The sequence below is a fragment of the Limulus polyphemus genome, unplaced genomic scaffold, assembly GCF_000517525.1.
Source record: "Limulus polyphemus unplaced genomic scaffold, Limulus_polyphemus-2.1.2 Scaffold513, whole genome shotgun sequence".
Taxonomy (NCBI): Eukaryota; Metazoa; Arthropoda; class Merostomata; order Xiphosura; family Limulidae; genus Limulus; species Limulus polyphemus.
This window is the reverse complement of record NW_013666123.1, coordinates 180,802-194,476: the sequence shown is the minus strand read 5'-3', so window position 1 is coordinate 194,476 and position 13,675 is coordinate 180,802. Positions and strand designations below refer to the sequence as shown.

Below are 13,675 nucleotides of genomic sequence, written 5' to 3'. Positions count from 1 at the left end.
GATTAACATAGGTATGGTCATCAAGTACATGGACCTATACAGGATGATTAACAGAGGTATGCTCTTGAAGTGCGTGAGCCTATACAGGATGATTAACATAGGTATGGTCATCAAGTACATGGACAATAATATCCAAGTGACGGTTGAATGCTTTGTAATCACTTCACTCTTCCGGTTTTGTTGATCTCACATTTTTTGTCACTTTGCTATGTTTGTTCGTAGTTAGGCACAAAGTTAGTTACACAATGGGCTATCTCTGATACATCTACAACGGTTTTTAGCGCTATAAGTTTTCAGACTTACAACTGTGCCACTGGGTGTCACTTCAGTATGTACAGAGACATCTCAAAAGTAAATAGACACCATGATTTTTTTTTCAATAGTCATTTATCTCACATTATCAACTTGACAAAAATGGTTTACAAATGTGCATCAGTACTTAGCCGATTTGACACTAGCATTTTTCAGTGCTTTGACTGGCATGGAATTGATTAGTTCTGCAATTTTCTCCTGTAGGATTTTGACCAAAGCTGCACACAAAACATCAAGTAGCTCTTCACGGGACGCTGGTTTTCTGGAACTTCTTCTCACTGCTCGAGCAGGTATGGCCCAGACATGCTCATTGGGGTTCATATTAGGTGACTGACTTGGTCATGGGAGCCGTTGGATGCCTTTCTTAATTGAATGACTATTGAATAAACATCATGGTGTCTATTTACTTTGAGATGTCTCTGTACATTTTCATTTGTTCACATATTAATTTTTTTTAGTTTTCATAGTAACTTTGAAAAGAAGATGGCTATATAAATTGCCCAAATACTTGTTTGTAGAATTGACATCGTACACACAAAATGTTGGACTAAACTTATTTTATTTTGGTTTGCTATATTAATAATAAAGTGATAAATGTCTGTAGAAAGTTAAATATGTCTCTAGTAAAGTAGAAAGCACAGTATGAATACAAAAGAAGTATTAATATTGAAATAGCACAAAACTCTTAAGTGCTATAGTTAATTGTTTATCATTACAGCATAATAATGTTATATTAAATAACATATGTGTATACAAGTAAGCTAATTTGAAAGTTCGTAAAGCAGCACTCTTTACACTAGTTGTTGTATAAGCGTTTTAATACTCTATAGAATTTGAAACTCATTTTTTCACCTGCAACGTTTTCAGAATGTTGCTTAGCAAGATGATCCATTCGTATCTTACATAGCACTTATTTAAATGCTTTATCAAACCATAAACATAGTTATATTCAAAAAATTGTCCATCTAAACCAGAAACTACTTTCAAAACAGTAATCTGTATTCCAAGGCCAATTATAATTGCTTGAGGAGGATAAAAATTTGATGCATTTAGAAATCTCTCAAAACAACCTTTTGTTCTCTTAATTACACTTATTGATGCCTTTACCAATCCATTTCTATTTTCCTTTTGTTGTAAAATTGAGAAACATCTATAAATTTCTTCCGTCCAGGACTCAATAATCTGTAAAATGTATTATTTTTGTGACAGTTTAACAACATAACCAGCCATGTATCCAGATGCTTCCTTTTAGGTAAGGAAGTGGTTGTGACATTTATTACATCTTCTTATTCATTGTCATCCTGTATAGGCTCACGCACTTCAATATCTTACCTGTGTTAATCATCCTGTATAGGTTCACATATTTCATGATTATACCTCTGTTAATCATCCTATATATGAACTGTCACGTGTAACCATGTTAATAAAGAAGCATCTTTATAATCTAAGTGTGTTAATATTTTGCGTCTGCAAAGGCTGTTACATACCTTTCCCAAAACTGATTAATTTTCGGTAGCATCACACTATCTATATAATGCTCAACAATGTCTGTATGTAGTTCTGGTAGGTGCCGCTCCACCTCGACTAATATATATGTATATATGATTGTTACGTGAGTTGCTGATTTGCATATTCAAAATCGTTTTGATATAACGTATTCAACCCTGTGTAATATCACTGTAAATATAAGTTCAATGCCTGCTAGATATTACGACTTGGATTAACTTTTCTCACGAATTTCTATAACGATTCCCGCTTTGTAATTCTAGTAAATTCTATCATAAACTTGATTTGCTTTTTTGTTTAGCGCAAAGCTACACAATGGACTATCTGCACTCTGTCCAGTACGGGGAATTGAATCTCAGATTTTACAACTCTATAAACTTATCGCTTACCCACTGGAGGACAATAACTAGAATGACAATGACTAGAAATAATCTTTTCTTGTTGTTCATCGCAAAGCTGTTCAATGGACTATATATTTACCGTAACAACTACAGGGATTGAAACCCGAATTTTAGTGTTAAAAACCCTCAAGCTTACAACTGATGTACTGGATGGCTAGAAATAAACGCAAACTTGTAGAATTTTTATGTAATTATTAAGTTTTAATTTTTTCTTTTGCTAACATATGTAATGACAAATATTTGTTTTTAGATGTGTCGAACCCCAGGACAAAGCCCTTGCCTTAGGACTAATATACTTTGCTATTGGACTGTTCGGTAAGAGTTTGCCATTTTTATTTTTTCTCATTATAATAATAAAGAAGCTTTTCTCTGTATAAAACAGATGGTTGATCAAAATATTAACTTCATGTCCAACATGCTGTTATCATTTTTGTCGTGTAATCATCACAGATGCAAGGGTTTGCTCGAATCTAGTGAGAATTTTGTCTTTTAAGCTTCTTCTTCTTCTTTTTTTTTTTTTACATTATACATTTGTAGTGAATATGAAGTTTAACCAGTTTCGATAAATTTTGCACTGAATTCTCCTCTGCAACCTTTTTTACAAGTTACTAGTGTACCTGATGCTAAAGGTAATGTAAAGAGAAAATATATAGATTTGGTGTTAATGTTATTTTTTCGTTCAAGGCAACATAATAATCTATCTGCACCACGTCCACCGCTAGGAATCGAACCCAGGATTGTTGTATGTCTGTAAATTTTGTTTTAATGTTCTGTATATTAGCATAGGACTGATATCAAACCATTATTTTCCAGGTAACGTTCCTTGTCCAATTATATATGGTGCTGTCGTCGATTCTGCTTGCTTATTTTGGGAAGAGGGCGATTGTGGCGACAAGGGCGCATGTCGGATTTATGACCCAGCAAAATTTCGAATGTATTTCCACGGTATAACAGCGGCCATCATGTTAGGAGCTTTCGCAGTGGACGCAGTGGTGTGGTACAAATCTGGTTCCATTCAGTTTCACGAAGATGAAAATCATAGTTCACCAAAGGACCCTATGCCTGTAGATGTACTCCGGTGTACTCAGTTTGAAACAAGCGTTTAGTACCTTTTTGCACGAATAGATGGCGCCCTGTTGCTGTAACTTCACAAAGGACCAATTAATCTTCGGACCACAAGTCATTATAAATACAGGGTTTCTATTTGTTTGTTTGTTATATCACTAAATCAAGAATCTCATAATATAAAATAGAGAAACTACGTCATAGTAGCTCATGACGTTTTTTTCCTGTTCAAATGTTAGAGAAAACGTAAGAATACGGATTTTTGTAAAGAAAACGAGTTATATCAACTTTCTTAATGAATGGAAAGCATGCACTCAATTATTTTCCGGTGACCACGAACAATGATTTAATTTTTAAGTCAACCCAGTCTGACTTGTATATTCTTTTAAAGTAACAACTGCTGGAACTGTGATAAAATAACTCGGTCAGCCTGATGACGTCAACTTGGTGCTCATTTCAACAGATTGTTCGTTGGCGTTGAAACAAAGAAAGGCTGAAATAATGTTAGTAATTATTATTACGAAGGGTAGTAAAATCAGTTTCGAGTGATAAGATAAATATCGGGTTATTTTAGTGACTGAGCTGAAAAGCCAACGTTGGGGCTTTCAAAACAATACAAAATTATATGGCTATTATGTACAATGTGCACAGTTTAACAAATTTCAGTTTAAAAACAAAAGTGTAAATATATTACTACAAGCATTATTGTGAATTATACGATGATATATTGTCGTAATGATTGTTACATATTAATATGGTCAGATGTATGTTTCAAAAACGTTGTACAATAATAATAAATGTTTTAATTGTTGACAACTCAAGAAAGTACATTATTTTTAATAACAGAAAGAATTTCCAAAATGAGAATACAATAAAATATACGGATTTTTTCTTTTACCTGTTAGATGATTATTGAGCAACTTGGTTTCATAGTTTTAATAAATTTTCTATTCAAACTTTTACGTTTTCTACTGCACATCTAAGGTAAAGTTTTCCATGTTTTTTATAGTAATTTTAAGAACCTATCACTGAACGTAAAGGAGAATATATTATGTCGACTACACTATATTTACCATATCCAGTGCCGACGAGGCCTTTTGCCTTATACTAGGGCTCATCAGGTCGACTGGAACACTGCAGATAAAGTAGTGATCAAAATTAATGTTCATTGATGCATTGGGCAGCACAATAGCTCACTAGAGAGCAGCACTGTATATCACTAGAGAGCAGCACAATAGCTCACTAGAGAGCAGCACTGTATATCACTAGAGAGCAGCACTGTATATCACTAGAGAGCAGCACAATAGCTCACTAGAGAGCAGCACTGTATATCACTACAGAGCAGCACTGTATATCCTTCCTGATTTAGTTCTCCTAGTGTTTATTGTTGTATCTTTTAGACTATTATGCTTTATATTAGCATTAAACATTTAATAGTACTTATTATTTATAAATCCTTTGAAGCGCTAACTTTTGGTAAATCAGTTTGAAGTGTCACTATAAGTAGTATTTAGTTATAAAAACTGCTTATATCAAAACGCCTTGATTTATTCGTACGGGACATATGGACCCATTGGATAATGGTGTAAACAATGTATGATACATATCAATTCCAATTCAGTTAGTAACATTGAGCTATTATATATAGCATTTTTCATTAATTTGTTTTGATTGTCGGCAAAGGATAATGTTCCAAAAATCTCTGAATGGACAAAAATATACTGTCTGGAAAAATCCTGTGAAAAAATAAACAAAATATATTAAATTCTTATGGACGCAATATCACACAAACTATGGAACATAACATCAACTCTTAAATTTTAATACTAAAATAACCAGTTTATCACAAAGTTGAAAAGGTAATGTTTCTTTTTTTGTTTGTTTGTAATATCTCACATTAAGATATATTTATTTCAGTTAGAAATTTTAGAATCGATTAACGTGCCAACTAAAGTTAGCGTATAAACAGGCAATAAAATCATGTAAAAATTAAATTTGGAGAGAAGTGGTTTAAGAATGTAAAAAATATGTTGTTGTTTTTTAATGCTAGGATTACACATTCATCAATGTGTCATGTTTTACATATATGTTCAGGTATGCATGGAAGGTAAATTTCATATCTCAGACATATTGCGTAATAATACAAATCCATATGACTTACCTAGACCAACTAAAGAAATATCCAACCCAAGATGGCAATACAACTATATTTTTCTCTCGTAATATTCCATCCAGAGCTCCTTGAGCTACTTTATTTACAGTTAGAACGGGTAAAATCGTGGGAAACCTTGGAAAGAAAATTAGATTGAACTCTTTTCACTAATAGACAGTAAAGTTTGATCATAAGAACGAATATTAGGCGTGTGTAAATACAAAAAATAAGAACATAAAACACTGAATTATTAATGTTAATTTAGTATTATTTAATGAACATGTCAATAGATGTCGCATACATACCACCAAAAAAAAAACAATTTAAGATAAAATGCAGGTTAGAAAAAACAGCAATGCGTTGCAAAAGATATTTAAAACAGGTGTGTAGAATATAAAAAAAAATCGTAATTTATTAGTTACTTTTCCGGCATATGTCCTTCGTCGGGTTTAGCTGTTAAAATTACAGAATATTCTGTAATCCTAACGAAGGACATATGCCGGAACTATAGCTAATAAATTAAGAATATTTTTTTATAGATGTGTGTTTCACAATATTTCTTCCAATAATTTAAGAAACATCTATTTTTTATGTATTAGATTAATTTAAAAATAGGTGAAAAAAGTGGCAAAGTAAGAAAGAAACCAAATAATATCCAAATACTGATGCTTGTTTTGGTTACGATTATTGTTTGTCATAATATTCGGAATGATTCTCTTGGTTCCGGTAAAAGACCAAAATAATATTTAAATAAATTAATAAAATTTTATAAAAACTGCTTAAGAAACAGAAAAATAAAGGAGTTTTATGATCAACCCGATGGAAAGATAAACGTGTCCAATACAATCTACTTATATAGCTAATTTTTAATTACAAAAAGTTAAGTGTAAAACATTTAGAAATATATGATAGTATAGAGGTCCAGTTTAAACACAAAGCTATGCCAAAGTAGATTGAATCTTGTTAACGTGTAATGATAAAAAAACTGCGTTTACAGTTCGCCAAAGTAACACAAGTCAAAGATGTATGATATATTATCCCAATTAATGACAATTCTGAAATGTAAGTAATTGTTTTGATGTTTATCTAGAACTTTTAATATTGTTATACTGTAAATTAATGTTTACTGTATAGATTGCATATATGTAATAGTATAGCTTAAATAAATGAAAACTTACCTGCTGTGGGGTCGTTTTACAAACCCACTGTCAAAAAGAACTGGACAGATGGTTGTAAGGCGAATACACTGTTCCTTGTCTGACACGAAGAGTTCTTCTCTTAAGGAAGACATCAGTCCTATAACACCATGCTTAGAGGCTCTGTGAAAATTTTAATAAGGTTCTAATTCTGATTCAAGACGATAAACTTAAGCATAACATTTAAGTGAAATTTTAGGTTGCTAGCATTTCCACTAGGGCGCATTCTAGTATTTCCGTTTCCGGCAATTAAGATTTTTAGATGGAGTTTGAATTTTAAATCTTTTGTCTTACTGTTAAGGCAAAAGGGTTGTTTTTTATTTGAAGACAGACAATAGTCAGAATGTGTTCTTTTACAAAATAAACTAAATTAAGTTCTGAAAATTGTAAGTTTCATCGTTCCTGCGGTATACACGGTTATTTTGAAGAAATTATCATTAATATCAGGTTAGACTGCATATTGTTTTCCACATTCTTCTTAATATAACTATTATGTTTTCAAATAAGAGTGAGTTATTGACGTTTCTGCATATACATATATAGCGTTTCAGAATCTTCGTGTAGTCCAGCTGATTAGTTCTGTTATTGAACGACAGGCTTCTTATGCAGTAACTTGGAGAGACGAAAGATATATCTGAAACGCAATTTTTACACACCTCGGATTTAAACTCTGTAATGGACAAATGATAGAAATGTGAAAAACATAAACAGCAGAACGTGACTCGTAATACAAATATCAGGCCTATTGGTTTCATTGTTTCACCAATGATCATGACGTTCACACTGTAATTATGTTTTTAATGTACTTAAACGAAATTAAAATGGTTCATGTAAACATTTTTCTCTTAATTTCCTTATGAAAATTGCCTATACAATTCCTAAATGTGACTTAGTTTTTTATATCAAATTATTTTCCAATGTAATAATGCTTTGTGGTTCATATTTTTAATCGAAAATCACTTTGATTTAAAAGATGAAAGAAAGCAAGTATAATTACACTTGAACACTTTCTGGTCAATAGTTGTATTTGAATTCCAATAAAAAATTGTGTTAGTTATGTTTTACATTGTTAAAATACATTAAGTAGAGTTCTTAATAGTCAGGCCTAATAAACTGTGAACAAATAAGTAAAAGTGTCAGCTGTCATATATTTTAACGAACTTTGGATGAAAGCGATACCTGAAATATTAGTATTAGATAGACAAGAGAAATTTAGACGAGAAACAGCTATAAAAATGATAACATGGTTGATTGCTATTAACAAAACACATAGATGAGTAGATATACAAATGTTAAATAATCGAAAACATAAAATATTACATAAAATAAAGGTACAAAACTGAAATAGGGATGTTTAGGAAAATATACGATCAGATTTATAGAGCGATAAAATACGCGAATACGTATTTTGAGACCGAATAAAACGTAAATATTAGGTAAGCAAGCTATTTAAGACTATACAATCAATTTTAGATAAAAAAAACCTAAACAACATATCTACGACATGATGGAATATTAATGCTACTTTAATAATCAAAATAAATTAGTGTAAGTAGAATAGATAGTAAATGTAGCATTTTAAATCCTTTTTTAGGCTTATGGCACATCGACGGCTTCAGTCAACAACTGTCACGTGTAACCATGTTAATAGATAGTAAATGTAGCATTTTAAATCCTTTTTTAGGCTTATGGCACATCGACGGCTTCAGTCAACAGTTACGCTACGGTTGAACTGATGTATTGTCTATGTCGTGAAAGTAATTTGTATACACGTGACTTGTGTTGCTTTTCCAGACAGAGATCTATCTTGTCTGTGTTGCGTGCTATATCCTGAAGGCTGTGGACGGCTTTTGGCAATGACTTTTGTGTTCGAAATTCTCACCTTTTATAGGAGGCCGCGTTTTACTAATCATAGCTGAGCTACAAATTATTGCATACATTTTTCTGGATGGACATGTTGCCCAAGTAGATTTATCTATATTCTTTCTAGGAAATTCGAAATCCTCGACTCACTGGCATTCCTGACCATGGGTCAGTTCTCTGTTGAATTCTGTCATTCATTTCTTACCATGATCATGTAACACAGGCCTGCCTGTATTCTTGTATGTGGCTAAGACATTGACCATTCTGCCTTTTGATCTCCTCTAATCCCATCACACATACACATTATACTATTTTTATCATTTTTTTACCAATATTCAAAATTGGTTTTATATACAGGTGTCTGCTGGATCGCATTCCTTTCTAAAATTGTCTCATATTGCCTGCCTACTTCTCTGCTTGTTTGTTTGACCTCTGAAGGTGTTTTATTTAACTCTGCTCTCTTCTGCTTGATCTCATTTTCTCCTTTATTATAACTTTTGGCTTCAGTGTATGTTTTTTGGACCTCAATCTTCTCTTTCCAGGCTTGCTCCTCTTCTGCTGTTTTCCATGTAGGTTTATTGTGACTACCACATTTACTTTTTTGACTCATTCGTTCATTTCTCACCGCTCTCCTGTAGTTACCCACCATGATTTTAGATCCTGTTCTGTATTGGAAGCCTACTGTCCAGGTGTGTTTATAAGATAGGATTATGAGACGGCTATAATTAGAACTTTTGTACATTTTACACCCTCAACGACTGTTTCTTTGCCTAACTTTCGTGTAACAGACTGTACTGCGTCACGAATGGCGTCTACCCAAAATGTTCTAAAAATAAAGTTTTCATTTAAACTTGTGTTCTAACTTATATATTTATCTGAACTGTTTCTGCTTCGTTCTACTTTTCACGGTAAAATATTTATTTTAGAAATTTTCCTGTGTACAGGCAACATATTTAAAAGTATGCATTATTTATATTTAGTAATATAAGTTTACCATATATTCTGTGTTCTTAACCACATAAATAGTATATACCGCTATGAATGGTGTTTTGTAACTTCGTACATGTATATGTCTTCGACTGTATAACAATAGAGAAAGCAAGCTGGATTGATGGAATAACAATTTAATGGGTTATTTTCTATCTCTACAGTCGTGTATGTGCATGATACTTTGAAAACAATGTCAGGGTAATTTCTGTACGGTGTATTACATAAGTTTTAGATACTTTTGTCCCTTTTATTTTCAGTTACAGATTGAAATACAGAGGTTGAGAATGTTATATTAAAACGATTTTGGAACCCCACCATGCCATTTCCAGCCCATAGCAACAGTATCTTGAAACTAATTTTGCAGCTTAGTTTCCATTGTCAAAGGCTCAGTCGTAAAACAGTCATGTCCAAAGCACACTACTTATTTTTGATGGTTTCCATAATCCATCCATTGTACAAGGAAAACTGTTTCCTAGTGCCTATTTCAATAGTTTGATTGCACAGAAAACAGTAGGTGCATCTGGCGACTTAATAGGCATGACTTTATATAGAATAACATCAATATCTGTTTCATTCTCCAGATGTTTGTTAGAGTTTTAATACCTTTAGGACAAACGTCCAACAATATCTCTCTTCAGTAATATTTTCTATAAACGTACTTCATGCCACACGTCTATTTTATTTCATTCAAACGATAGAGGTGGTTACAATCAGCCAAAGTACAGGCTCTCCTCCCTTCAATTGTGTAGTTCCTTACAGCACGTTTGTCAGTTCGCAATCCAGGTAGTTGGTTCTGTCCCTAATTGAGAACCATCGACCGGGAACATTTTTTTTTTTGACTTTAATACTATTAATAATTATTGTTTATAATGTTTTATTTATGTTTGTACTATATTCTTTATTTACTTTTATTATTTAACACCAATTACCCAGTGTAAACAGGTTGATTTTAATACTATTACTTCTATTACTATTATACACTTTAGGATTTTGGCACTGACTCTCCTCTCTCTAATAATCTCCTTAAGGTTCTTCAAATAATATTGCGTAATTCGATATAAGTAACATCTGCCCTTTCTACATGCTTTCATGCTCGTTCCACTTCCACAATTCCACCTATTGTCCAGTTGACTAGTGCTACCTTTGCTCCATCTTTTCCTGTTCCTTCAATGAACGTTCTATTACATTGATGACATCATTTGTAGATCTTATCATGCAGCCCAAGGGCTGCACCTTACCTATATTATATGCTTATAATATAGGTCATTATAAGATGAGCCTTCAAGTCTCTCAAAGGTTTCTACCCATGTTCTTTGGACAAAACCTGCCTCCAATTTTGTGATGAAGTTTAGGAAGTCTATAAAAAATACAGTCCTATCACGATCTTTACTGTTACTAGTCGATCAAACAAGTGTGCTCTCGTATGCTTCGATTCTGCTCTGAGTGATCTGGATCACCCAGTTTTAGCCGCTAACCTTTTTAACACTAGATCACAACTCTCAACATGGCTCCTGTCTGTGTAGTCACGTCATTCCTAACTGAGCCGTCCATTTCCATGGTAGTGTCAGTAACTGCACGTATATGTATTCCATGACTTCGGCTATGTTAACCAGTCCTGACCTTTCCTTCCACATCCTGCAGCCAGTCTTTATTGCGTTTAACTTAATCCTATCTGCCTGGACCAACTAAATACTCTTGCTGTTTTCCATTGGACTTATCTTTGTTTGTTGTTAAGCAAAAAGCTACACAATGAACTATCTCTGTCGTGCCTAATCTTTAGCGTTATAGGTTCTAAGACTTATCGCTGAGCCACTGGGGTGTGAGCATATCTCCTCTATATCTGTCTTGGCCTCTCTGACCAATTACTTGATCAATTTCACTCTCCGTATTACTGTTTCATCTACCCTCTCTTGTAAGTGCTGATATAGAAGGTGAAATATTGTTATGCTAACTGTGAGTAGCGATTGGCTATATAGAATTCTTTGTCTTGTAGTAACACTGTTCAAACCTAAGCAGAACTGCAGACTATTTCTGTTGCTTTCCTCATGGCTGCATTATGCAGCCTCTGTAATTAAATCATTGCTGATTTTGCCACTGATACACACAAATGAATTCTATATTATATTTTGTTCATGGCTGTTGCTTTCTTCACAATTATGAGTCTCTTTTGCTGCACTTTCTGGGTTGTAGTATATTTGATAAAGTTGAGGCTCTTCAATGATTTCTCTCACATGATAAGTATGTGCAGACAATGACATTCTGTGGTTCATCACAACACCCAGAAAAATGAGAGAGTTCTTGTATGGAATTCTTCTGTCTGCATATATCGGCGCGAAGAGAGAGGTGTTGCTATGAGATCTGGTAACCAACATGAAACATGATATATCTGGTTGGATGGACATTTTGTTATCTATAGTCCACTGATAGAAGTTTTTGCTGGCTTCTTGTCCGACCCCCCCCCCCACTCCCAGTGACGTGTGGAAGATGCTATCGCCAATTATGTCATCAACATAAGTATTTCCATTTCACAAGTTTCAACTGAAAAACACCAGGAGTCCAACACAGCCAATGTGCACCATATGAATGTCCAAGCCTCCCACAACCTTTAGCATCGTTGAGGTTCTTCTCTATTTTTTTTTTTTTTCTACCATTGACAAGTTGATTATTTCAGCTAACTTTACTTTCTTTCCGTGGAGAGAGTTTTTATTTTAAAGTATCTCACACCACCTGGTCCATGTGCAGGGCCCTCTTTGTTGCTGGAAGAATTATGTAGTTCCAATAATCACGTGATCAGTTTTTTACGTATTTTACGTTAGAGTTTTAATCACGTGATCAGTTTTTTACGTATTTTACGAATATCAAGTAATATCTTTTAGTATTATACTAGTAACTGTTGAAGGGGTAATATGTTAATATCAAGTAATATATTTTAGTATTATACTAGTAACTGTTGAAGGGGTAGTATGTTAATATCAAGTAATATGTTTTAGTATTATACTAGTAACTGTTGAAGGGGTAGTATGTTAATATCAAGTAATATGTTTTAGTATTATATTAGTAACTGTTGAATGGGTACTATGTTAATATCAAGTAATATCTTTTAGTATTATATTAGTAACTGTTGAAGGGGTACTATGTTAATATCAAGTAATATGTTTTAGTATTATATTACTAACTGTTGATATTTCAAGTATGTGGTTTGTACTTTTTCTAACGACGTCTCGGTAGCCGTGCTGTCAAAATTTCAGTGTTCTAAGCATAAACGTTTTAATATTGTGAACTGTCATTTAATTATGCCACGTGGTAGCTCATTGGTAAGTCTTAGGACTTATAATGCTAAAAATCGGGTTTCGATACCCGTGGTGAGTATATCCCAAATAGGTTCACGTGTAGCTTTGTATTTAACAACAAATTTATAGAAATGACATTCATTGTATTATAAGGGTGTAAAGACTGTCACTTTTAGTAAGCATGGTTGTCAGTGTTTTTTATATACCTGATATTTGGATATTGACGTCAAGAATGGAACACACGTGTCAGAGACTTTGTAAATGTATTTAAGTGCTTGGTGGAGATGAACTGCTCGACTGGACCTAGCACGTGTGACAATACTTCGTTAATGTACGAACATAGAAGTCGGAATGAATTATTTACTGTACCCAGTGCAGCAGATGTAACAAACTATGTATCGAAGAAACGGTGCGTAGGCATGGTGATCGATTTCACGAAAACTTTTGATCTTTCGCGAATGTTCCACTGACCTTCACGTTTCTAGGCACTTTAATTCTTTCGACCATTTTGATGTTTTCGACATGCGAGTTTTTTTCATCAACAATGCAACTCACAACAAGTTAAAACGATATAGTCTTGAACAATTAAAGACCTAGTTCTCTTTAGGAATTAATGAAAAATTTACTATCAAATAATGGTTTGATTTCATGTAAAAAAATCCATTGTTTTTAACAATTACATCTGTTAATTTTCTTTCTTTACAATCCGTTGGAGAAAGTTTTCCCTGTCTAGGAAATACGTCGTAGACCATTCATTCTTAATTTTGATGCATATAGCGATATATATGTGTGTGTGTGTGCGTGTGTTTTTTACTAGTAATTATCATCTCTAAAATCCGATTTTTAGTAACTGTTGAAGGGGTAGTATGTTTATAATACTAAAAGATATTACTTGATATT

The 13,675-nt window shown here is 33.2% G+C and overlaps 2 protein-coding genes across 4 annotated transcripts in view; one reads left to right on the top strand and one right to left on the bottom strand.

The window, feature by feature from the left end:
• Nucleotides 1-4,097, top strand: part of LOC106458779 (solute carrier organic anion transporter family member 3A1-like) — an 89,555-nt gene extending 85,458 nt beyond the window's left edge. For both annotated transcript variants that reach the window (XM_022385113.1, XM_022385114.1), the window contains exons 9-10: nt 2,470-2,534; nt 3,033-4,097. In XM_022385113.1, coding sequence (XP_022240821.1) covers nt 2,470-2,534; nt 3,033-3,325 — 358 coding nt within the window. In that variant the 3' untranslated portion in view covers nt 3,326-4,097. The remainder of the gene's footprint in view (nt 1-2,469; nt 2,535-3,032) is intronic.
• Nucleotides 4,098-4,193: 96 nt separating this feature from the next.
• LOC106458784 (17-beta-hydroxysteroid dehydrogenase 13-like) overlaps nt 4,194-13,675 on the bottom strand; it is a 39,862-nt gene continuing 30,380 nt past the window's right edge. Inside the window, exons 4-6 of one of the 2 annotated variants that reach the window (XM_013918334.2) lie at nt 6,615-6,755; nt 5,446-5,571; nt 4,194-4,418 (exon numbers count right to left, since the gene is read on the bottom strand). In XM_013918334.2, the coding sequence (XP_013773788.1) occupies nt 4,343-4,418; nt 5,446-5,571; nt 6,615-6,755 (343 nt within the window). In that variant the 3' untranslated portion in view covers nt 4,194-4,342. Of the gene's footprint in view, nt 4,419-4,574; nt 5,021-5,445; nt 5,572-6,614; nt 6,756-13,675 lie in introns of those variants that run through there. The other variant, XM_013918333.2, reaches the window with a different exon arrangement.